Source organism: Bemisia tabaci, chromosome 4 (assembly GCF_918797505.1).
Source record: "Bemisia tabaci chromosome 4, PGI_BMITA_v3".
NCBI lineage: Eukaryota > Metazoa > Arthropoda > Insecta > Hemiptera > Aleyrodidae > Bemisia > Bemisia tabaci.
Window position 1 is genome coordinate 45,927,078 of NC_092796.1, and position 26,774 is coordinate 45,953,851.

The 26,774-nt window shown below is 39.5% G+C and overlaps 5 protein-coding genes across 6 annotated transcripts in view; 4 read left to right on the plus strand and 1 right to left on the minus strand.

Annotated features, from left to right (window-relative positions):
- LOC109038076 (uncharacterized) overlaps positions 1-11,158 on the minus strand; it is a 56,734-nt gene extending 45,576 nt beyond the window's left edge. For both annotated transcript variants that reach the window (XR_011899782.1, XR_002009538.2), the window contains exons 1-2: positions 11,018-11,158; positions 5,081-5,421 (exon numbers count right to left, since the gene is read on the minus strand). The gene's annotated coding sequence lies outside the window, so the exon portion shown is untranslated. The remainder of the gene's footprint in view (positions 1-5,080; positions 5,422-11,017) is intronic.
- LOC109038074 (uncharacterized) lies at positions 2,241-2,704 on the plus strand. Its single transcript, XM_072299941.1, has one exon. It carries the CDS (start codon positions 2,264-2,266, stop codon positions 2,702-2,704), a length of 441 nt encoding a protein of 146 aa, XP_072156042.1. The 5' UTR covers positions 2,241-2,263.
- LOC140224510 (uncharacterized) lies at positions 2,941-5,086 on the plus strand. Its single transcript, XM_072299940.1, has one exon. It carries the CDS (start codon positions 2,943-2,945, stop codon positions 3,555-3,557), a length of 615 nt encoding a protein of 204 aa, XP_072156041.1. The 5' UTR covers positions 2,941-2,942; the 3' UTR covers positions 3,558-5,086.
- Positions 11,159-12,845: 1,687 nt separating the features above from the next.
- Positions 12,846-24,337, plus strand: LOC109038073 (uncharacterized). The gene is made up of 3 exons (XM_072299939.1): positions 12,846-12,998; positions 22,887-23,051; positions 23,722-24,337. Exons 1-3 carry the CDS (start codon positions 12,846-12,848, stop codon positions 24,103-24,105), a joined length of 702 nt encoding a protein of 233 aa, XP_072156040.1. The 3' UTR covers positions 24,106-24,337.
- On the plus strand, positions 12,994-15,686 carry LOC140224511 (uncharacterized). The gene is made up of 2 exons (XM_072299943.1): positions 12,994-13,625; positions 14,027-15,686. Exons 1-2 carry the CDS (start codon positions 13,599-13,601, stop codon positions 14,324-14,326), a joined length of 327 nt encoding a protein of 108 aa, XP_072156044.1. The 5' UTR covers positions 12,994-13,598; the 3' UTR covers positions 14,327-15,686.
- Positions 24,338-26,774: the final 2,437 nt, after the last annotated feature.

Consider the following 26,774-nt stretch of genomic DNA (forward strand, 5'->3'; position numbering starts at 1 on the left):
TTCTTGCTAAGGGTGGGCTTTTCTGTTCGTCAGTTGTGCTCCTCCGTCCTTACGCTACGTTCGTTTCTGTCCGCAAATTTTTAGTCCCATTACTATGGATTACTATATGGATATGGTAATGTGTTCTTTCGATTTTTACTCTCTTGTCCCTCGGGAGGAATACGTACTGGTGTTCGTTCCGCCGTGTCAAATATCTCGAGTCAACCGCTTCCTAGATATCGGGAGCTCCCAATTTACCCGGTGTGACCGGGAGGTCTTTCGGTTTAATTTTTCGTACCCCGGTGACTTGCGGTTATTCTGCCTTTTAGTTACTCGCAATGGGTATCCCTTGTTTGAGGGAAATTTTGTGGTACACTCTGACTATGTAGACCCGCGTCTCCAAGCGAGGGTCATCCGGGAGTACAATTTATGGTATGTATATCCTTTGAATTACAGAATTTTACTTTTTCAATCTCCTTCAAATTTGGGGGTATGCAATATGTTATACTTTCACAAAGAAAAAAATTTTTTAACTCTTATTTCTTCAAAATTTATTTATGAATCTCTTTTATTTCTGTATTTTAATTTTAATAATTGTTTGTTTTTAGATGAACCTCATTTTTGCCTCAGTTGGACGCTGTATATACGTATATATCTCGCTCTATTTTCTCAATTATTGTCGTCGCGTTTGTCTGTCCTGGTAAATTTTCAATCTCACTATGGATTTCTACATGGGCATGGTGTCTCGCTTCTTTGAATTCTACTCATCCGTTCCCCGTAAGGAATATGTGTTAGTCTTTGTCCCGCCAAGTGAATTTCCTAGAGTCGAGCATTTTTTATATGTTGGGCGCTCCCAATTTATTCGTTGTGACCGGGAGGTTTTTAAATTTAATTTCTCTTGTCCTGGTGAGCTTAGGCTAGTTTGTTTACTCGTAACACGGTATGGTTATCCTTTATTCGAGGCGATATTCGCAATCCACGAGGATTTTGCTGATCCTGGTTTTGAAACCAGGGTCATCCGAGAATATAATCTGCGGTATGTATATCCTTTGATTTACAGAATTTTAGTTTTTGGTGAGTTGATAAAAAATTGTGTTGAATAATAAGACAAAGTAATAATGTCCATGTGAACCAGCATCACCCATTATCCATATCGCTCATTAGCACCAGTCTAAATATGCACTGGACGTCCACCAGCCTCATGCTGGACCAGCGCGCGTTAAAGCCCAATGCAACTGATTGACGGGAGACGACTCCTCATCTTTGAGATCAGTGACATCGCGATTTGATCACCCCTCCAGGTGCCTGAGGTTTTTCGAAGTGTTCTTCCACTCGTGAACCACGCGTTCTACTTATTTTAGTGTTCCCGACCCATTTTCCCAGGGCCCGCATCACACGTCAAGTGGATTCCGTATTAGGAACTACTGATGGTTTTCTAAGGAGTATTGTATTTGAAAATTAGTGGTATGAGTGTGTATTGAGTGGTTGAGTGTGTGTATTAGAGGTATTAGTAATTATTTTCCCTATTTCTTATGTTTCAGGGTGATAGAAGTGCAAATTTGATGCGGCATCTGAAGCAGATCACAGGGAATTGTGGTCGAATGTGGAAGCGGAGAGGAAAGAGCGGGCAACAAGGAGGAAGCAGCCCTGGTCCGAATACCTTCGGGCATCTGTACGTATAGATGAACGGCAGACTTCTAAAGGATGCCTGTGCCACATCGGTAACCATCGACGCGAGACCATTCACGATCGTCCAGGATGTGGGTTTCCGTCTAGTCTTCGACCCAATTCTGGAAGCACTTCCGGCGGCTAAGAAATTTGCGATTTCAGCGGACACCGTGAGAGAATTCATAAGGCCGAAGGCTCAAAAGCTGAAAGCCAAACTCAAGAAGGAGCTAAATGGAAGAGTGCTATCCTTGAAGGTGGATAGAGTAAGCAGGCTGAACAGATGTTTCCTCGGGGTTAACGTACAGTACATCGAAAACGGACAAGTGTGCATAAGGACGCTGGGTGTGCCGGAGTTAACTGGCAGGCACACAGGGGAAAATTTGCGGGATGTCATAATTGAAGTTTCGGAAGAATATGACATCAACATCAAGAAAGTGTACACGAGCACAACAAACAATGGGTCGAGTTCATAAGGCCGAAGGCTCAAAAGCTGAAAGCCAAACTCAAGAAGGAGCTAAATGGAAGAGTGCTATCTTTGAAGGTGGACGGAGTAAGCAGGCTGAACAGGTGTTTCCTCGGGGTGAACGTGCAGTATAAGGATAAAGGGCAAGTGTGCATGAGGACTCTGGGTGTGTCGGAGTTAACTGGCAGGCATACAGGGGAAAATTTGCGGGATGTCATAATCGAAGTTTTGGAGGAATATGACATCAACATCAAGGAAGTGTACACCAGCACAACGGACAATGGGTCGAACATGATGAAAGTTAGCGACCTCCTGAAGGAAATGCAGGAGGCGCAAGAAATAGACGAGGCTTCATTGGAGGTCAACATGCAAATGCCGGAGGTCTTAGATTTAGATTTTGTTCTTCTAAATGAAGATGAAATGGTAGCGGCTGAGAAGCAAAGCCTCACCACCGTACCATGCGCGGCACATGTTCTTCAGCTGGCGGTCGAGGATTTTCTAGTGAAAGCGGAGGTGAAAACTCTGAGAGATAAATCCCGGGTGTGCCAGAGTTCACTGGCTGGCACACAGGGGAAAATTTGCGGGATGTCATAATCGAAGTTTTGGAGGAATATGACATCAACATCAAGGAAGTGTACACCAGCACAACGGACAATGGGTCGAACATGATGAAAGTTAGCGACCTCCTGAAGGAGGTGCAGGAGGCGCAAGAAATAGACGAGGCTTCATTGGAGGTCAACATGCAAATGCCGGAAGTCTTAGATTTAGATTTTGTTCTTCTAAATGAAGATGAAATGGTAGCGGTTGAGAAGCAAAGCCTCACCGCCGTACCATGCGCGGCACATGTTCTTCAGCTGGCGGTCGAGGATTTTCTAGTGAAAGCGGAGGTGAAAACTCTGAGAGACAAATCCCGGTTGTGCCGGAGTTAATTGTCTGGCACACAGGGGAAAATTTGCGGGATGTCATAATCAAAGTTTTGGAGGATTATGACATCAACATCAAGGAAGTGTACACCAGCACAACGGACAATGGGTCGAACATGATGAAAGTTAGCGACCTCCTGAAGAAGATGCAGGAGGCGCAAGAAATAGACGAGGCTGCCTTGGAGGTCGACATGCAAATGCCGGAAGTCTTAGATTTGGATTTCGTTCTTCTAAATAAAGATGAAATGGTAGCGGTTGAGAAGCAAAGCCTCACCGCCGTACCATGCACGGCTCATGTCCTTCAGCTGAAGGTCGAGGATTTTCAAGTGAAAGCGGAGCTAAAAGCTCTGATAGACAAATCTCGGAAGCTGGGAAGCAGAATCCTGAGGCAGAACTTCCATCGCATTCTGTCCATTATTGGAGGAGCGGATCCGCCTCAAGATCCCGATAACCCCTGCCAGAACACAATTCTTGTGTTCTCTCAAACATTTCTTGTTAATTATATTTATGTTAATTACTTTTAACTTTAGCATGTGAACTTCACGTGATTTATTATAATAATTACTTTTGTCCTCATGTAACATTTAATAAATAACCTGGCGAAGTCTCGTTTCGGCGGGGACGCCTAGTTTTCAGGGACCCCAGGATTGTGGTGCACACCACAGCCGACTTGCCCTGGGCCATCGCATCAGCGAACAGCGTACCTCCCGAAAATACCCATCGACCTTGAGCAGGGGCACAAGCTCGCTGAGCGGCTTATTAAGTAGGCCCAAGTGCCCCAAACTCAATCGATGGATATTTAAGGTAGGAGTGATGGCGCAGGGGACAAGTTCAGCGCAGACACGATCCGAGCTCGACCCCTTCGACGATCGAACCCTCGCACTGTGTCCAAGCTCCAAGATCAAGTGTTGACTTCATTCTAGAGGTGCCGGACCTCACAACGCTACCCTGGGTCCCGCATCACACTGGGGGCAGCGGTGGGATTCGAACCCACGCCTCCGAAGAGACTGGTGTTGCCTTGATGCAAGTTTTGAAGTATCCCCAGGGATTGAAGGCTTTTTGAATGTTGAGACAATAGTGCGCCTTTATTTTTTAGAGTGACCAAAATATTTACATGTCTAAGATATTACCGTATTTCCTTGGATTGAAGGCGTTTTTCTAAAATATTTTATCTACAGATTTTCTGAATTCTTCTTACTTATGAGTAGTTTTTTTATTATCTGTACATCTAAAAAAAAAAAAATTCCTCACTGCTAAGAGCTTAGGTTCAGACATTTTTTTGTACTCTTGTTTCACCACGACACCATCCAGACCAGCTAGCAGGCACACAACATGTCGGCGCTGGCAAATGTTTCGTCAACCTACGTGTCTTTACATTCGACCAAAGATGGCTTCCACGGGGAACCATGTTCCGGATTTTTCAACTTCACCCAGGACCGTTTTTCAACAACTCAAGCCTGTTTAGTTTTCATAAAGAGTAAAAGATTGCACCTCTTGGAGGCCGGGCCTCGACCTACTTCACCACCACTTTTCGTTAGGGTACAGTTTTGGATCTCTTATTTTTGTGTTCGTGCTTTTCTGCACCAGGAACGCAACCACATAACACTGGCGTGGTCCTAAGAGCACGTTACATAATCATAGTATATAGTTGAGATGGGTTTATTACCCTATAATTATTGAAAAGTTTGTTAATAAGCAGTTCGCTAACCTAACTATATACTCGTGGGAATTTAACTTGACGCAAGTGTGAAAAATCATTCTCAGATAAAATGAATTACATTCGTCTTTACGTATTTTTACGTTTTTACGTAAAGATAGAGGGAAACCGTAAAACTAAATCTATGATATGATACCTAACAATTACACAAGTACATGTGCACTGCACAATTGTGTTTTGTCACGAGGTGTTACGTATAACATATCTCATACAATAAGCTATGGAAATGAAAGAAACAAACGACCACAAAATTCCGCCTGAAAAATAGAATTACATGCTCAAATAGTTGAACACACTTGAAGAATGGTTCACATTCAAGAATGCGATTACCTGCGTGTAGAGAATGCATCCGATGTTTAAAATCATTGGCGGTAAAAAGGACTCCAGAAATATGAGATTGCTGTTACAACGCCTGATTGAGCCGACGCGCGCAACGCGTGGAACGCAATGCAATTAATTGCCAACTGCAGACAGCCATGCGTCACTTGATTGATGTTGAGTGTTGAGTGTTGCTTGATTGTTGTTACTGCTGTCGTTGATGGTTGTGCGGATGTCATCCTTCGCAGTTGAAGGTAGTTCCATATTATATTTTTTGCAGGTAGCGATGGCGGTAGTTTGGCATCAAAGCATGATGAGTCGGACGGTATTGGAGAATTTCTCTTCCCTCCGATCTGAAAAAAGGTAACACAAACGTGAAAATTTGAATTTCTTCTTTCCATAACTGGTAAATGTGCGATATTACGAGTAGTAGAACATTCGCAAACTGCACAAAAGCGGCATGGTAGTATTATCCAGCAAATGAGGTAGATGATATATTGAAAGAATGTTTCTATTGTGAGAGTAGAACTTCTGTCGTGAGTACAGAGTACTTTGTATTTAAGACAGATACAGGTCCGAGGAAGAATGCAAATTTTCGGCTGTCCAAAATTATAAATGCTCTGCCCTCGAGCATCAAACGACAACTCCGCGATGGTGAAGTAAAGAAATTCTTCAATTTACTTCGAAATTTCCTCTTAACCGAGGCATTCTCTGATATAAACGAATTTCTGACTTAGCTGATGAATAGCATTCTACCAACCACCACTTAATTTAACATTTTACAATTATAATTTTTACTTTTAATTATTGTTCTTTGACTTGTGCCATAGCTCCAATTATGGGACTTTAATGTGCGAAAATAAAATAAATAAATACATAAATAAACAAGTTTTACTATACCCCTATCAAGGGTTCGCCGAATGGCGCGGAAGCGGGTTCATTCACCCCGGAAGGAAAGGAGGGGTAAAATGATGCTTTGAGGGTGAATTTCATGGTGTAAAAGTTATGCATCTTTTTAGGTATGGTTAATAAGGCACCTATTTTAAGCAGGCGAAGTTGAAGAGAACGATCACATTAAAGGTAAGTAAAATTTAGTTCGACTTTTCCAATTTAAATCACCTTCTCTTATAAGACAAAAAAAGATAATGTCTATTGTTTTTGTTTACACAATGTTAATGCTGATTAAGCTCTAATTGTGTTAATTACATTGTGCAATTTATTTTTTACGATGACTTGTGAAATTCGTTTATTATCGACTCGAGACACTAAATTTTGATGAGCCTCGATCCCGGAAAAGTAAAACACATCTTAATCAACCATAACGTTATCGTTACGAAAACCAAGTGCCCAGCTTGTCACTCCGAACTGACTGTCAACTCCGCTGACGAGTTTCGATGTAGGAAAACATATTTGTTAAATAAGAAAAGGAAGACATGCAGTTTCAAGGAAACTCAGTACAAAGGCATACTTTTTTTGGCCAAATGCGGTTGACTTTTCCAAAGGTACCTACTTCACTTTTGCAATTTAGTTCTCAAGTTCAGCGAACATTGTATTACTAACACAATGTCCAAAAGGTAGTAGCACTGAAATACATACCCAAAAAGCTGAGGGTGAAAAAACCTCCCTCAAAAGGGGCGGAAGAAATCCTAACCCTAGAAGCCGTAAAGAAAATTCTTCACGGAGTAAAAGACACGGCGAAAAAACCTCCCCGAAAAGAGACGGAGAAAACCCTAACCCCAGAACCCGTACAGGAAACCCTTTCCAAGAAGGTGAGGGTGAAAAAACCTCCCCCAAAAGGAGCGGAGAAAATTTCAACCCCAGAAGCCGTAAAGGAAATTCTTCACGGATTTGACGGTCAATTTTATTACGAATTTCATTATTCTCGATTCTCGAGTTTCGGAGGAACTCGAGAAAAATTGATCATCGTAAAGAAAGAAAAAAGGAGGCATCTACAAACCCGCCCTAAGAGGCACCCCGTACCGATGTCCCTTTATGTACCCTATTTTGGCGTTTTTTTTTTGCCTTTTTTTTTTAACGATCGTTACCCTTCTGAAGAAAGGTGTAAAAAATTGACGACGATTGGGTATGTATATCGGTATAGGGAATGTAGCCAAGTGCTAAAAATAATGTAACATTTTTTGGAAAACTTACATTTTATTGATAAAATTTGACCGAAGCTTTTCAAAGCAAGCACTTCATCGTCAGTGTCCAAAAGTATTAATTACAAAGGTCATAACTTAATATCGGACAGTGGCACCATAACTTGATTTCAGACGGTGGTAAAAATTGATAACAAGTAACAGATCAAAACACTCTCAATAATCAAACCACTTTTAATCTATGAATAGTACAACGCTATGCATACTTAGATTAAAAGTGGTTCGATCATTGAGAGTGCGTTATGATCTGTTAATTGTTATCAATTGTTACCACTGTCTGAAATTAAGGTATGACCTTTGTAATTAATATACTTAGTGACCCTGACGATGAAGCGCTTGCTTCGAAAAACTTCGGTCAAATTTTATCAATAAAATGTAATTTTTCCAAAAAATGTTACATTGTTTCTAGCACTTGCATATAGTCCACATATCGATGAATTTAGTTCTTTAGTAACTAACCTCTGAAGATCCGTGCAGCTACAATTGAGGAAAAGCTACAAGAAAAATTCACGATTTAAGGTATTTCAAATGAAAATTGGAGTAAGTTTGCCAGGATGACATGTTTACGTTATGATGAGATGTGAAAAAAACATCTTTGAAGCAGCTCAAGGGTAAAAAAGTACGGATAATCTTTTTTATCAACTACAATTTCATTTCCTGACTATTGTCTTCCCCAGCCTTCTCGTTCCCAAAAAACTGGCGTTGGAGCGCCCCAAAAAAAGTTCTTAGACTGTTGTACTAGAACCAAAAAGCTAAACGTTGAGCCTCTCTTGGTGTATTCTGCGGAGGAGTTGCATTTTGCGGCAAGAATGAAATCACCCTCTGTTCCGGTGAACACGCGAGTAATGTCTATGTGTGAGACACTTGCATTGACACTAAACCTTGACTTGTCCGAGCACAAGTATGATATTCTAAGAAAGTTTGGTTTATGGGTCTGGCAGTCAGTCAAGTAAACGGGTTTTTTGTTTTTTCTCCTTCTTTTTTTTCTTGTCTATCGTAAAGTTTAATTTTACTGTTAATTTTCGGTGATATTTTACTGTGATGAATTACATTTTTTGAAGTGCCCTTTCCTTTTTTTAAAAACTTGTAATATGATCAAATCCAAGTTTTCATCCTTCTTTTTATGCTGATCCTCGACAATATAAAACGGTTTCTCTCGTTTAATAAAATTGACCCTCAAGTCTGTAAAAATGTGTATTCCTGCGATGTAAATGATATAATGAGATTCGTCTTTTAATAAGTAACTGAAAAGATTATTTTTACATTCTCTTATCGTCCAATTGAAGTGTATATGTGTCGCCGGCAATATGCAAGCCAGCGGTAAATAAATTTAGAAAAACATAACATTCAAAAATAAAATAATAAGATTAGAGTGGTAATTGTGTTGCCTATACTGTGAATTAGCATTTTTCCCACCGTAAAAAACATACACTGGAAAAAAAGTAGCTTGGAACCAATCAAAATCAGCTTGAAGCAAGCTGGAAAAAATCTTAAATTTGCCGCCAAGAAACGTATAGCTTGAAATAAGCATGGCCGTGCTGCTTGAAATTAGCTACCCGGCGGAATCTTAAATATTTTTCGTTTAATGCTCGGATCCAATACTAAAAAGTAAAAAGTTTTATTCATTTATCATAAAATTCCGTAACGTAAGGATAGAACATTACTGATTCTTCGACATGGATCATGTTGAAGTCGTCGTGCCTTGCCGCGGGTTTTGTTCTCGGTTTGCAGCACTATGTTAAAATGCGCGGCTTTTGGAGATCTCCTGGAATGACTTGAGCATGTAGGAATGTATAACTTAATACCCGTGTCGAAAACGAAGGCGGAGTGGTTACAATCCAATGGAAACTTAATTCAAGAAGTTGGCCGCAAACTTAATTTAAGTCTAATTTCTTCAGCTATTTCCAAGATTCGTGTCATGCTTGAAACCAGGAATCTTGAGTCGAGTATACATTATCTTGAATCAAGAAACAACTTCTTAGAATTAGCAGCCATGGTGGCTTGATGTAAGACTCAGCAAGTTTGACTCAAGATTTTTGTGCTGCTTAAATCAAGCTAGCAGGTGATCCAAGCTATAAGGTAGCTGCAATTAAGAATATCGAATCTTGAATTTAGCAATAAATTGCTTGTTTTAAGATGAAAATTCTTGAATCAAGCTGATTTTTTCTCAAGATTCCGAGACGGCTTGACCGTAGCAGACTTTTTTTCCCAGTGTAGTAGAAATAGGCACTCTCAGAAGAGCGCGCAGTGAACTCCGTGACATTAGTTGGGTTGAGATTGGACACGCAACTAAACTAACCTCGTGACAAAGCGTAGTGTATCACAAAAAATGAAGGCGCTCCAAGGCGAGCTGATGCTTTTGAAGACCATAATCCTTAAAAATTGTAGTGTGTAAATGCGCAATATTGCAATGTATCGAAACAACATACGAACTGCTTGCGAAGTGCAGGCAATTACTAATTGCCTGAGACATATACAGGGTGATCCAAAAGTCCCTTCCACCCCCTCTAACTTTATACCTAATTGAGGTAAAGATTTGAAACTTGGAGGATACTCCTAGGTCAAAGGGAGCTACTTTTTGGCCCCCCTAAAATTTTCAGGGGGGCCCCCCTTGGGGGGGCAACGGCCCCCAACTTTTAATTTTCAAATGGGAAGACCCCCTTTGTGATAGCTCGTTCGAAAGAGCATAAAAAAAGAAAACTTTTCGCGCAAACCCGAAGTCAATATCTCAAACCGTTTCAAAATGGCGGCCGGTTAAAGTTCAAAATGGCCGAAAATTCACACCGGTTATTTGTCGATGGATTTGCGCGAAAATCGGAATGTAGAGGTATTTTGACACGAGAAAAACGAATTTGACGTTAGATTTTCAAAAAAACCAAAATTTACAAAATGGCCGCCGGTTGAAGTTTAAAATTGCCGAAAATTTTCACCTCGGTTTTTTCCTGATGGATTTGCCTAGAACTTGGAATTTGAGAGTATTTTGGCAGAAGATAAACAAATTTGAACTTAAATTTCTAAAAAAAATCAATTTTTGGTCATTTTGAACTTTAACCGGCGGCCATTTTGGAAATTTTGGTTTTTTTGAAAATCTAACGTCAAATTCGTTTTTCTCGTGTCAAAATACCTCTACATACCGATTTTCGCGCAAATCCATCGACAAATAACCGGTGTGAATTTTCGGCCATTTTGAACTTTAACCGGCCGCCATTTTGAAACGGTTTGAGATATTGACTTCGGGTTTGCGCGAAAAGTTTTCTTTTTTTATGCTCTTTCGAACGAGCTATCACAAAGGGGGTCTTCCCATTTGAAAATTAAAAGTTGGGGGCCGTTGCCCCCCCAAGGGGGGCCCCCTGAAAATTTTAGGGGGGCCATAAAGTAGCTCCCTTTGACCTAGGAGTATCCCCCAAGTTTCAAGTCTTTATCTCAATTAGGTAAAAAGTTAGAGGGGGTGGAAGGGACTTTTGGATCACCCTGTATGCAACTCCTTTAAAACAAATTATTATCTTTCAATCAACCGCAGTTGGTAAATCGTGTTTCAAAAATCCGCATCCTCTGCCACTAAACAAAAAACAGTAAAATCCCATGAACTGTTACACTTACGCTGCTATTTACAGTTTTCTTGAAAGACACGATGCAAGAAAAAGCACTGCAGAGTAAAACTTCGATAGAAAATGAACGATAAATAAGAAGGACAAATAAAATACGCATGAAAGGAAAAAAGAAAAATAGGACACACTGACATGTAAAATCATTCGATAAATATTAAATCATAAAGAAATATAATGTTTACCTGAAAGCACCATAGACGTAGTCACAAAAATACAATGAGACACCAAAATTGTAATCTGCGAGAGGTCACCGAGTCCACGCAAGTTCGAACATTTTCGTAAAATTTCCGATGCTTCACAGATAGTATAGACCATTCAGAAACAGCATTGAATTAAAACTGTCGAACTTTGCAGAAACCGCACGGAGAACAGATTCGATTTAGCGTTGGTTCTGTTCTTAACTTCGAGGCGTGGCACATAAATAAACATATCGTTCGAACGGTTGTTAGCCACGTACAGCAAGCGAACTTTACTTCATGGACAAACAGATAATTTAAGTAAACGTCGGTCGGGACCGCCTAAAATTATGCGATTTGCGGTGAGGCCAAAATTATGAGAATCCGAAAATCGAAGATTTTTAACACAAATTTAACGGACGATATTAAACACAGATATTTAAGATGAACTTCGGTCGGGACAGCGTAAAATCATGTGATTTGCGGTGAGGCCAAAATTATGTGAATTCGAAAATCGACGACGTGGAGCGAAGCACGAATTCGGGGCGATGCTCGCGCCGATCTAATGAAGACTGAGTGAGACTCAAGACTGGACTGATACACATTTGCTACATCCTCAATTGGGAATATTCCGCAATTAGCGGACGGCATTGAAATTAGAAAGCAGGTAATCCCACCGTAATCACTTATGATCGGCTTCCCCCGGTCTGCATTGCGTGTTAACCTTTGGCCTACATTGAAAGAATGTAGAGGAGGTTGCCTTGGACTTCCACACCAATACCAATATATTTGCTAGATACATTTTATTGCCAAATTTGGCTGGCTAAGCTGCATAGAACATGGTAATTGATTTTAAAAAAATCTAGCTACAAACCAAAAATATATTAATGGAAAATAGTTGCAATAGATGTGTATTTTCGCTTAACTTATTATGCCAATAGTTTCGTAGTTTCCTTTATTTATTTTCTTTAATTTATATTGTAAAACTGTCACAGGTATTGAAATACCTACAACTTGTTCCTTTCTTAAACTTATAAATTTCTTATGCATATTCAGTAACCCATTAGGGATGGCTGGATTTCGTACACTTTCCTCTTTTTCAGTCCTATCTACCAGCCATCACCTTAAATTACCCATTACTTTTATTACTGAACTTGCAGCTGATAGCTCCACTGATTATAGCCAGCCGATAGCGTGTAGACTTGTTGTCTCACCACCTGTGACGTCAGCAAGTCTATAAAAGCTTGCGCTGCCCATCATCGTTGTCCTTTCACCATCTTGACCCGTAGTACTACGTTATGCCATTTTCTCTGCTTAGGCATTATTTATTCAAAGCGTGACTCTGTAATTTTAGCATTTTTCCAAATTCTTTAATACAACATTTTCGGCCCTTTAAATATTTTCTTATTTTCTGCTCTCCCACAACTCCACTTAATTTTCCGCCGCATCAAGGATTTTTAGATGTTTTTCAGTCCGTCTAAAACTCAACAAATCCCACTGGCGTGACAAAAACGTTTCGACTTTTTCCTTTTACACTGAAGAAGACCGCAGTTTGTTGGCGGTCGAAACGTTTGCTTTGTTTCCTGCAAGTTTTTTATTATTTCTCATCTCCATGTGGCTTGAAATATTACCTGTTCAATTTATTTTTGGCTTGTAGCTAGATTTATTTAAAACAATTCCCATGTTATATTTGCGAGAGTAAGGGTTAAATATTGAGGGCTAAAGTCTAAAATGTGCACCTCCAATTGCGACGTGACGTCACACAGTTGTTCATATTTTAGTTATTTAATCTTTTTTCATTTCAGAAGATAATAACTACGGGGTTTTCTTAAAAATGCCTGTAAATACTTCACGTATTCAAATATTCACAAACAGTTTAAAAGGTGTATTTGGCTGGTTTTATTCGAGAACAATTGATGTATTTTTCGGTGGAAGGGCGTATGAGACTTACAATGCTACGAAGATTGTGCAATGTAGTAATCTAGTTGTAAGTAACTTGTCCAACAGTTCTGCTATGAGTTTTTCCTTGAATCTGCTCCGAGTTTCTCATCCTCACTATTGTAAGGAAGTCATAAGTCCACTGTGAAATTCTTCCGCAAACGCTATAGAAAATTGCGCATTCTTAACAGCAGGGTCAGTCCATTTAAGATTTCATTTTGCTGTTACCGCTACTTTTTTCACAAAACCAACTCAGTGGCATGGTGTTTTGAAGATCATTCATCATGAAAATTTTGCGCTGAATCCGAATTCGTGCTTACATTGCAGGAATTTATTTTATTTATAGCTCAAAATTTGATCTGAAATGCTGAATTTGTCACTACCGCAACCTGTTACCGGTCGAAAGTCTCAACTTTGTCACTGAATTCAAGCAAATTTATACAAAGTCACGGGCTTCTGAAATCAAATATGGCTTCAGCATACTTTGAATTGATTGTTCTTTCTTTATAGAGCTAAATTTTCCTCTAAGTCTTCGAAAAAATTGCCATATTGTGCTTGTTACTGGATTTGGTGTCATTACCGTAACCCCTTGTTCTGGAGCAAACTTCGGCCGCTAGGTGGCAGCACCAGCTCGAACTTACATTTGTTAATGTTTGTGTTGGAAGGAGGACCCATAGTGGGTAGCTCTCTATTTTTTACTTAATCATAAAGTAATATTCGTTCGATTTACAGTGATGAATAGAGTTTTGTCCAACTCCATATAAAAATCCACCAAGGATTGAAGATATCATCAAACCTACTTCATGTATGAACGCATGGCATTAAACTACTCTCAAATATGAAATCTCACCTTCCTACAACGAGCCCATGTCTCTTTTTGGCGCGAAATTTGAATGTTTCTCATTACCGTAACTTCCACCCAGACCGTCTGTGGTGTACGGTAATGATGCAAGAGTTACGGTTATGACCAACTATCTTTTTTAATGAATCTATAGCGGCCTTTTTTAGTTTTTTAGGGATAATTTTAGTTGCTTGAGATTACCTTGAAATATATCTCTGTCTTGTCCTTGTCCACAGACGTTTTATTTGGAGAAAATGTCAACCCCATATGAGAAATGGTTTCAGAACTTACAAGAAAAACTGAAAGTCAGTCAGTTTAAATCAGTACAAGAAAATGGCCCATCAGATACCATCAGCAATGCCGTCCCGTCCTGCTCAGAACCTGCCTGGTTTATTGCTGTCTTATTTCATGATAAATGGTACCTTGGCAAAGTCAAGTCAGTTGTGCATACCATTAACTACACTTATCACCACATATCAAACAATCCCCCAAAACTCAACCCGGCGCCCCAAACTTGTCCTGTTTGTGTTCCTTGATATGAGCCTGATCAGACGTCGAAGGGAAGTAAAAGTCTCTCAGTTTCCTTTAAAATTACCGACTTAATCTTGGTCAAATGATTTTCTTAGATACGATGGATCAGCTGTTCAAATTGTTCTTACTACCTTATAAATAGTACTCGCCGACGGAATCCAAGCTGAGAAGAGCATAAATATACCTACAAATCAGATTTTAACGACGTTTATCCCCCCCCCCCTCCCAATTTAAAAAAAAATTCGATTGGGTTTGCAAAACTGAAAGATTGGACGCAAAATTGGATGGATTCAGTACACATGAATTGGAAAATCGTCATTTGAGAAGTTTAACCATATTCCAGAGAAAAACTAGCGGGAAAGTTCTAATACTGTCGTATTAGAAAAGCGCTCAGGTGTTAGTAATGAATGGAAAATGGAAATAAAACATCAGCTGATAGCAAACAAAGGTTACCGAGGAAACCGTAAACGCGTATTTTTGTTTCCCGAAAATGAGCTCACCGTTAAGCTCATCAGGCGCGTTTTTTTTAGGCTTCATTTGAGTTCAACGATCAATTTCGATAAGAATTACTCTACCGCTAAGAAATTTTCTTATAGACAAACGATCGAAACTACCTGCGCATTACGTTAAAAGCATAAAATACAGTTTTCACAGCTTTATTTATTTTAAAAATGGACCCCCCCCCCCCCAAAAAAAAAGCCTACACATCGATGAGCTGATGCGCCATTTAAACGCATTAGCACTAGTATACTAGTACTCAGAGGCAAGTCGAAATAAAAAAGCGCTGCCTATCGGCTGAGCGCTTAAAAATTCGATTGGGTTTGCAAAAATGAAAGATTGGACGCAGAATTGGATGGATTCAGTACACATGGATTGGAAAATCGTCATTTGAGAAGTTTAACCGTATCCCAGAGAAAATATTCTGTCTCGAGTGAAAACTGCGTTTGAAGGAAAAGAAGGAAACGAATGAACGGAGCTAGCCAGCGAGAAATTCGGTTTATTTAGAAGCGGCGCCCGACGGCTGGAAGGAGCAAAACGGGGACGCTGGCACTGACGGGAGGGCGAAACCGCGTCGCTCGGCGGGGGCGGGGTGCGGGGCAGGGAGGAGGAAGGGATTGTGGAAAGCGTCGTCGCTGAGTGGCGGAAACCGGAGATAAATAAAAGAAAAACAATATTCCGTCGTCTTCCGGAAACAAAATCAAAGTGCTCCGCGCGTAAATTTCCTTTTCACTCGGATCCACGCTTGGAGACGGTGCCTCTTTTCCAAGTTGCATTCGTAAATGTCACTTAATATTTCCTCGTATGCGATCACCCACCGGGTGCCCCGTCGTTCTCGCCTCCTGTAAGACCTCGCGATCAAACCACCCTGAAAAAAAAAATCTCGGTGTATTTACTAAGAAAAGGGTAAAATTACCAAGAATTCAGGGTTCTATTTGATCCCAGTTTTTTCTTGGTAAAATCACCATTTATGGAATTGGTAATTTTACCGAGAAATCTCGGTAAAATTATTGACTTTCTCGGTAATTTTACTGGACCCCGGTAAAAACGCCAATATATTTTATCGACTGTGGTAGAAGTACCGAGATAAAATGGCAAAGTTACCGATTATTGATTACCAATATAAGTGGTATTCTTACCTGAGAAAAACAGTAAAAATACCAGTTTTTAGGTAAGATTACCAGTCTGTCTTTGTAAAATTGTCAATAATTGGTAAAAAAAGTGAGATGGTAAAGGTACCAACGGACCTTGGTAAAAACGCCGATAATTTTTTTTCAGTGCGCAATGAATCGGTCCCTGAATTGTATATCAGTGCTCGAGTCTCGAGGATGAAAAAATTTAATTTGCCTGTCTCGTGTACACGATGACACCGCCATTTGAACATTATGCTGATTCTTATTAACGTCATCCATTACATCTAATAGCACCTGATCATAATGGATTGACAGTACCAGTAGTTATGTCTATGTTCCCCAAACGTAATTATAATAGCGGGAATAACAATACAGACGACATCAAAATTTCATTAAATATCACTGAAATTAAAATTAGGTATTCATCAATTTAATTTTCCGATGAATTACCAATAAATATGGATTTTATGTTCAAAAATTTTGATTTTGCAGCAGCTTTTCAACTCTCTGGAAACTTTCTATTAAAATGATTTGATATAGTCCAAGTGCATTCCTGGATTGGTGCTTGAATGAAATCTTGGATGTTTTTTTCTGTAATAAATGCTATTAACTTATGATTTCATGGTTTGTCTCAGTTTTCTGGTGTCTTATAGTATTACCAATTTAAATTACCCACTAATGTGCAATGAATTATTTAAATTCTATTTAAAAATTTAGCCCAGTCAAATTGCTTGAGTAATATGTGCACAGTAAGAAAAAGTAACCGAAATTTTGTGTTAATGTGGGAAGTAAAACACCAAGTAACACAAGCTGTTGGTTAATTTTGTGTGTGTTAGTTTCCCCTGTGTCAAATCGACCAAATATATGTGTGGAAAATTTTCGCGACCTTGTTTTTAGGCGCCACCGTCAGGATCGAACCTGGATCGCATCGATGATGATCCAATGCATTAGCCACTCGCAAGTCACAACCTCTGCGTAACGAGGAGGAAAATAAGAGTGCACATTAATTTTCGCAGGGCAATTCCTTGTCCCGAAAATGAACCGCTCTCGTAGTACCGACTACACCTTTTGTTTGAGGAGCAATATGTGTGTTTTGATTGTCTCGCAATTAATTGCGATTGCTGAAAATTTTCTGTTGCTTCATCTAAAAGTGCTTAAAAAGCTGTAGTATTTTTTCATAATTTTTTCTGATACGGGAAATAGTATAAAAATAGATTTAAAAGTGAGGAAATGCACCCCTGGGACGGCATTTCCCATTTAAACACATGTATTTTAGCAGATTGGATCATTTTGTCGTATCTTCTCCAATAATTGTTCAATTCGCGAACTAGGGGTATCCTCGTGTTCAGTTCACTCAGCAGTTTCCACTTGAACACTGAATTCATCTTTCAGACATCTGCAAATTCTGTCATCATTAGGCGAACCTCAAGCGTTCACTGGAAAAAAAAAAACACATTGGATCTAGAGTCCAGACTCTTGAAAACATTGACAAGAAAAAGGACTCTTGATTCAATCAGATTTTTGCTTAAATCAAAGGGAAATCCGCTCAAATTAAGAGGCTTGGTTCTTGATTTAAGCTTAAATCTGATTGAATCAAGAATATTTTTTCTTGCCGATGTTTTTAAGAGTCTGGACTCTGGAATGTGTTTTTTTTCCAGTGTTGACTCTGTATACTCTATAGGGCAGATAGCAATACGGAGTCGCTAATATTTCGTGTCTGATCCGGGAACAAGCTTGAGGACCACCCTGTGCTTGAAAGCTGACACAAAAGCTTCGGGCCGTGGAGACAAGAGGGCGCTGCTGGATGGCGGTTGCCAGGCCGCGAGACCTCGCGCGTTCGCCCCGATTCCGAGGGTGGAAGAAGCCGGGCTTCCACCCTGGGCGGCAACCGAGGACCGGGGGCGGGAATGGCTCATCTCTCCTCTTTTGTGCTTTATTCGCGTCGTGCGGCGTTGGTTCCTTTCGATGTGGATTATTCCGTTGAACGCCTCCGTGGCTTCGATTGCAATTAAGCCCTCGACGGGGCCACTTGCGGCCGGGCTAATACAAAGTAAACGTGATTGCAGTTTTATTGCCCGCGTTATTGTTCCGCCACTTACGACACCGCCAATCTCCAGTCCCTCGGTCTTGCGCGTCTTCACTCGCAGCTCCTTCGTGTAGTGTAGCGCGCCCGGAGGACGGTGCCATCCTCATGTTGGTCCAGGCCCCGACTCATGGGAGTGAACCGAAGCAAAGCGCTAGACCTTGGAGTTAGCACAAGCCAGAAATGAAATTTTGGGCGTCAAGAAAAAATAAAAAAATTAGGCAGATTTGCATACACTGGAAAAAAAACACATTGGATCTAGAGTCCAGACTCTTAAAAACGTCGACAAGAAAAAACACTCTTGATTCAATCAGATTTAAGCTTAAATCAAGAACCAAGCCTCTTAATTTGAGCGGATTCCCTTTTGATTTAAGCTTAAATCTGATTGAATCAAGAGTCCTTTTTCTTATTAATGTTTTCAAGAGTCTGGACTCTGGATCCAATGTGTTTTTCTTCCAGTGTAGCACTTGCGAGCAAAAAGCTTTGAGCAAAAAGTTACGACCCCACAACAGAAAATATCACACGAAACCCATCCTTTTCTCCCCTTTCTTTTTCATCTTCGAAAACTGTTCAGGAAACAAAAGAGAAAACTACATACTTTTTATCTTCGAAAATTGTCCAGGAAAACAAAGCAGAACACTGCATACAAAAACCATCCTTTACTTCCCTTCCTTTTCTATCTTCGAAAACTGTTCATACAAATAAAGCAGAAAAAAGCACACAAAAGCCATCGTTTTCTTCCCTTCCTTTCTTGTCTTTGAAGATTGTTCAGAAAAATAATCATGTAATTACTCACTTTTAGATTCTCGTGTTGCGGACTTGAAACTGTACATTAAGCAGAAAAAATAACTCTAGATTAATTTAAATTGAAATGGAGATATTTGGTCAGTGGTGACACATTGTCATATTTCACCGCCTCAGAACGCGAGGAACGACGTAAATGATTATAAAATTATGGCACTTTCGCATGACTTCCCGATAATTAAACTGCTGTAAATGAATCGGAACAATTTTACAGCATTCTTGCAATCGTATATCGATTCTGAACGCTGACTCGTTTCACACGATCAAACGCTGCAACCTCCTTTATTTCTAATGTCTGGTTTCTAAAAAAAAAAATAAAAAAATAAAACAAACAGACTTACTAGTCGAACGATGGGGAAAAACTTTGAAAGCTTTTTAATATAAAATCGTAAACAATTTAAACTATGGGGCAAATACTAAAAATGAGCACGCATTAATAGTTTTTTTAAGCTTCGGCCTCCCTAAAAGTTGAATAGTTGCGCAAATGTGCATCCCAAGTAAAAAGTGTAGCAAATGACAAGAGATAGATAGTTCTATAAAAATCTGAAGTTTTCCCTTACAAAATTTGCAGAGCACGATAGTGTGGAATTACTCCAATTTCGGAAAATCCCATAATGACGGGGTATCCAGATGACCGTTTCTGGGCATCATCTCTCGCAAGGGTAGGAATCATTTGTGCTCGGGAACGAAGTTCCTCGTCTGGAATTACCCTGGTGCCACTATGGTGATTCCAGGCGCGAATATTCAAGACATAATAAGGACAATATCCACCCGTTCAAAGCATATACTTAAACTAGCAGGAGGCAACAACCCCTCGCCGCTACACGGCCCAACCCTCAGAGGGTGCTTCGCGCCCTCAAGTCCGCTTAGCGAGTCCCTTTGAGTTAATCTGAATACAGTACGTTATAAGGCCGTTAGATAGCACGCACAAGAAATAGAGCTCATTAGCTTCTAGCAAGGTCCTAGCGAGAGCAAAATCTATCGATGAACATACCAGGATCGACATACGACTTAGAGAGAGTTTACGCTGAAAGTACACTGGAAAAAAACCGCTTGGATCTAGAGTCCAGACTTTTAAAAACATCGACAAGAAAAAATACTCTTGATTTAATCGGATTTTTTTTTAAATCAAGAACCAAGCCTCTTAATTTGAGCAGATTTCCTTTTGATTTTAGCAAAAATCCGATTGAATCAAGAGTATTTTTTCTTGTCAATGTTTTCAAGAGTCTGGATTCTAGATCCAAGCGACTTTTTTTCCAGTGTAGGGGAAAACTATGTTTTTTGTACACTATAAAGGAAAGGGGTTAAATTTTAGTCGAAAAAAAAATTCGTTAGAAGTTTTGAACCACGATATGCGAATTACTTAATACACCTTGGCACTCAGACATTTTGGGAAAATTGACTTTATAATAGCTAGTGTGTGAACATTGTAAGTTTAAGTCAGCAAGATGATGCTTATTGGTGAATTTTGATGATGTAAGCGTTAAAAAAACCATGAGTCGTGGTAGAAAAACAACAGAGTGCAGTAAAATTGTACACATTGCAAAAAATCAATCGTAAACGCATTGTGACATACGTTGTCGTAAATACAAATCCTCATTGCTCCCCGACTTTGGGTTACCACAGCCGGTGAAGCAAGTCGCTTAAATTGTCATATCTTCGTGAAGATTCGCCACTTTTTCTCCCGGAAAAACTACAAAAAAAAAAAAAAAAAAAAAAAAAAAAAAATCCTCATTGCTGGATCAATTAATTCATATACACAGAAAAAGCATGATTGCAACTTTAGTGGATGCCAGTGAATTGAGGAATAATTTCAGTACACTTTGAGCCATTTGAAATTTTAATCAGCAAGCGCGAGAAAATTGTAAGTTTAGGTGAACAGGGTTATGCTCATTGGTCTATTACGATGATGAGCAGAGCAGAAAAGTCAACAGAGAGTAAGTATTATAGAGAGTCATGGAGTAGAAAACAATCGAGCTCTGCACGTCAAATTATGGACATAGAGTAAAACCAATCGTAAAAATAATGGGACATACATAGTCGTATATGCACATCTTCATTGCTGGATCAATAAAATTACCCCAGTTTTCTCTCTCTCTGTCTGGGCAACCCTGCGCAGCTACTCGGTCCATCCTGACGAGCTGGCTAAAATTGGGTTTACATTGGAGCTAAATAATAGCGATGGATTCCACTTAGTTAAACTTCGGGGCATGGAGTTATTCGGTTTAGTTCCATGCGAATGCCCCGTCACAATGCCAAGCTACAAATCCTCTTTGTGTGCACTACCAACTGTATTAATTAACAGTACCGTATTCTCCGCACAGATATTGCACGATGTTTTACTACAGTGCTCTAATGAAATAATATCATTTTCCCGTTCCCGCCTGTAACAATCGACCCTCTTGGCGTCCCACACCCCTTCACTGCGTACAGTGGCTCGTTTTCGAGAGATGCTCAGTATGCTCGATCTAGAGAAGTGAGGTAAAAGAGTGCATCTACGAAACTAGATTTTTCTTCTAGAGAAGAACGATCTCAGCCCACAAGACCTGAACATAGACTCATTGATACAAGAGCAGACGGATGTTTGCATCAGATTTAAGGACAAAAAAATCCAAAAGGATCTCAAACAAAACTGAACATAACCGTTTGAAGCAAAAGGTTTGAAGGAGCTTTGAGGGAAAAGCTATTTCAAAATCTTGCCTGCCCAGATTATAAGGCTACTTTCCGCCTTTTACGACAAAATAAGGAACAAAACCTCTCACTGCGTGATACTTGGGACACTAGAGATTTTTTCGTGAAAATCTATAAATCCAGTTTTCGACCCACTTGACAAGAACACCTGTGCTGCAAATTTTTATTTGATGAAAAACTGTCCCTTTCCTCGAGGACGGCCACTCTAAGATTCTGCGAAAAACAAAAAAACAAAAAAACTGGATAATAGAAAATTCCTTGCTACCACGTTATACGCGAAATTTTTTATGCTTAAAATAACCACGATGATACATACATTTTCATTCAACTTGTAGAGAAAAAATGAGTCGAGTCGAAGTATACTATTTGTAAAACTACGAATATCCCTATAAATTGAGAATGTCACCTGCTGGAAAGAGCTCTTTTCTAAGAATGGTTTATTCTTGGTGAGAAGAAATCAGGTTAAAATCAAGTGAAGTCCCGTCAAGATTGAGTTTGATAAAACAAAAAATGAGACAGACGGAGATACAACTATTCGAACTCTGGCACTATGTGGGAACGTATCATTCGGATTTGAAGGCGTATTTTACGTTCCTTACAAACCTACAACACACTCATTTATTAAAGATTTTACTCTTACTGCGTTTATAAGTAAATTAATGTTGTTATGATGTTCGGTAACTTTAGATCGCAGCCTTGAATGCATTTGCTCGGATTTATTTGTTAACTTAATGCATAAAAAAACATCAAAACGTCTCTGGAAGTCTCTGAATCCAATATAAAAATCTCATCGATTCAGTTCTTAACGCGCTTCCTTTAACTTAAGGCTTTTGTTCAAGAATGCAGACTTTGCATCTTTTTTACAGAGTCTTAAGCAGCTTCCTTCATGTGATAGGGGAAAGAAGTGGAAAATGGATGAGTGAACCAATACAAGTGTAACATAACGAACTGAGGAATCATCGTCAAAAAAACATAATAGTAAAACTCATCATGCTAACACAGTAATAATCACGAGACAAATACGAAATATGACCGATTCCCTGAAGCAGCGCAATTTCTTGCATCGCTCACGCTTCTTGAAAAAATGTCAATACAATGCGCTAAAAAAATTCTCGTTAATTTTAGGATATCTGCAAAAGTTGTATTATTTCACAAAAGTTGAAAATCTGATTTTTAAGAAATTCTATTGATCACTCCCAAGGCATACATGCCAGTTAAACAGGAGCTTGGCAACATTAACTATAAAAGAAGAGTTTTGAAGCCTTATTCATTCGTTATATTGAATATTAACACATTTTCAGCTTGGTGCAATTTTTTTCCTATTTGTGTACGGCCCAAATTTTTTACATTTTGCAGAATCCTTCGATAGACTGCTGTGAAGATAGTGAACTTGTAACTCCGTTGCGACCAACCCCAATTTTGAAGAGAACTGCAATGCCTATTTATCGAATAGCAATACAAAAAGATGCAGAGTGCCAAGTTAATTTTAGTACGAAGGCCTCTGCAAATGTTTACTGTCAGGTTGGTTACATTTTCTATCCACTGTTTGTTAAAATTCTAATTTCTGCACATTTATTTATTAGGTCTAAAAATATTATCTACTTGTATCATACTATGAAGGTGAAACTGGTTGACAAAACATAAATAAAACAAAATATAACAAACAAAATATAAATAAAAAAAAACCTTCATTGCAGGGTAATCATTTTTTCAAGAGCAAAGGCGGGAAAAAGCAGGGTGCAGAATGTTCTGCATCATGCGAACACGATCGCTTCGGCGCTCGTGTGGTAGATAGATAGATAGATAGATGCACTGTAGATATACTTCATTCAGGAAAAAATTACATATTTTACCATTTACACACTGACCCCAGCTCTTGCTGTGGAGTAAGTAAAAGTGAATTACAAATAAAAGAATTTATATTGAAAGTACTATTTGATTTTGACTATTTTCCAATAACTTAGCTGCCATCACACTTGCGGCCTGACTGGGAAGAAGACTGTGAGAATGGAGGAAGGGCTTTTTCTCTCTTTCTCTCTACATGTTTTTTTTTTTTTTTTTTTTTTTTTTTTACCTAATTATTATTTTTCCTCTCTCTCCTTTCTTGAATTATTTGCTCTTCTGGGAACTATTTAGAGGAATTAATAATATGCGCAACACAAATGAAATTATCTTGCTCTGTATGTTACAGGCTAAACCATACTATCGCAGCGTAAAAGTGGGTACACGACCAATTCAAAGGAAGGAAATTGCCACGTCTCCCATGAAGGGTTCACAAAACGATTTAGACAGTACACTACAAAGTTCAGAAATGAGTTCAGACGACGTCCATGGTGATTCCTCCTACGCCCCCTCGGAATATGCTAGCAATTACAGTGATGAAAGCTCCATCGTAGCTTTTAGAAAAACCAACGATATGGAAACTTTGCGGAGTCTCCTTATCGGATTAATGAAACAACATCCAAAAGTTTACGTTGGTTTGACTAATTCTACATTGTGCATTTTGTACCGACTTGAGAAATTCTGCAAAAAACCCAAAGTTAATTTGATGATTGTTCTATATAATAAAAATTAAATTAAACGAATCATTTGAAATTTTGGGACATGTTTTTAATGTTTCAAAAGCTAGGATTTCACAGATCATCTGGGAAACAGCACCTGTTATGGCTGCCTTCTTAAATTCTTTAATTCGATGGCCTTCTCCTTCCATCATAAAGTCTAAAGTTCCAACTGCATTTCGAATTAATTTTAGTGATGTCCAATCTATTATCGACTGCTTCGAAGTACAGATAGAGCGACCTGGAGATGCAGTTGCACAGGCCCGCTTCTGGTCTGAGTACAAAAAAAGGTCATACTGTCAAGTTCCTTATTTCCTGTACACCGGATGGTTTAATTAATTTTGTTTCGCAAGGTTATGGTGGTAGAACTACTGATGTTGCCATTGTGAAATGCAGCGGATACATGGAAGAATTACCAGTTAACGCAATCGTAATGGCAGATCGTGGCTTGAAACATGTTTCATGAGACATTTTATTCTATCGATGAATTCCGGATGTAATGAATTCTTAATGTGTGCAAATGGTGGGCGTGTATCATAAAGCTCTCCATTGTGGCTAATCTATACTAAATAAAGATTATTGTTAACTTAAAGAGAAGAGTCAGAAAAAATTTTGAAACGCAGCAAGTGTGTGACAGACATTGAATTCCTTGAGAAAAAAGGAACCAAATGTTTGTTTGGGGTTCCTCATTGTGTATGGTTTTTTATTAACTAAATTAGAGTTATTAAAACCTCATAAATTGTAAAATCATCATGTCTTTTCTTATGAAGGGTAAAAATTGGACAGCTTGCAAACGTGTAATGGTTACTGCTAAAATAGACAGGGCACTAAACGTAAAATTAGGTACATACTTCAGCGGAGGGCAGGTGAAACCGATAAGCGATTCCTCCAAGATAAGAATGTCGTCGCGCAGTTCCAATCAGTTGGGGTTTCTCCACCCTTTGCTGCAGTGGAAAACGTGGTGGACGTAACTAGACCAAAACGCCTATCTTTCAGCTGCAGGGAAGGGCGGAACATAACATGCCCCCACGAGAGGAACTGCGATACCGACGTGTCTTAAGCGACGAAGATAACTGTTTTATCCTTGAATATGAATCCGCAGAAGCATCTTAAACTTATAAAAAACTGGATAAAGAGGACCGCCTCAAGGAGCCGAACCCTCAAAGCGTTACAGTTGCAAATGCAAAGGAGCTTATTTTTTAACCGCACAAACTACTCCGAACTAACGATGGAGACGTTGGAAGGTCTAACTGCGGCAGTAGTGGACGGATTAGTAGGAGCCGGGAAAAAATTCTGCCTGATACTGGCAATCATTCCTGCGTAGTTGCATTATTTTTTTGTAAAATGTACTATGCCTTTAATGCCGCGATGATCGTCTGATTTAAATTATGTGCAAGAGAACTTGTTTATTCATCTCCTCATTATTGTTGATTTACGACAGGTTGCTTGTTTATGAACTAGCCATGGTGTATGGCACCTTGATCTGAGTTAGATGAATATCAATGTATATGAGTTTCCATGAGAGATGCGGGCATACAATTCTTCTCCGCTGTTTTTCCAGATTCGTTGAGTTCGCCAAAATCGTGAACAAGGATATTACCTCGCTTAATTACGAGGATGCATGTAATGGATCGACTGCATTTTAGAAGGCAGTAACGCAGTACTGAGGATGCCAACGGGGAGCGGCAAAACAATTTCTTACATAACACCAGGCTTAATATCACCCCCCAAAATTGTTATTATATTGGTCCCATTAATAGCCCTACTAGAGGACCTGTTCCTGTGGCTCCATAACAAAATCCACATTGTAGACCTGCGAAGGACAAAAATGACGTGGTCCAGCATCGCTGATTACAATGCCCTGATACGTAATGGAACGTCGATTTTCTTCCTGTCAAGGAAAGCTTCATGCGTTCCTGGAAAAAGCCCCCCGGAAGTGTCTTATGATAGTGCACGACGAAGCTCATACGGTCCCTTCCTGGGGGGTGGAATTTCGACCCTCTCTATTACGTGTCAGGGACGTAATTAAAAAGTTTGGAGTGGTCCAACATGTCTTCGTCTCGGCAACTCTGACGACGGAGGATATCCAATTTTTCAGAGGCATTTACGGGCTAGGTGACGTTCGGGTTATATCCGATATGTCACTTCGGAAGGAAATTTCTTATAAGGTCATTGATATCACTGACGTTTCAGCAAGTTATAAGTCGTTGGAGGGGGTAGAAAAAAATCCGCTGCCATTAATGAGTTACTTGCATTTCGCAGACTACCCCAACCAGCAATTAATAATTTTCGCTGAAAATATCAAAAAATTGGAGAAGCTGAGAGGAGCCTTTAAGGAATTAAATGTTGAGCCGGCAATATTTCACGGTAGCCTGACGGATGCCAGGAAGTCAAGTGAAATCACCAATTGGCTGAGTGGGAAACGTCAAATATTGCTGGCTACAAGTGCTGTGTCGCTGGGTGTCAGCAATCCACGCTGCTCCGTGACTGTTCACCTGGGTCCATCTTCAAGTGTAAATAACTTTATTCAAGAGAGTAGCCGTGCGGGGAGGAAGGGTCAAGAGTCAACTTGTTTAGTGATTCTTGACGCCTCCTTCACGTACAGGAAGATGAGCAGATCGATTGAATACAGGCAAAGTTTAGACTTGAAGTTGTACGATGAAATTAAACCAGGTACAACATCCAA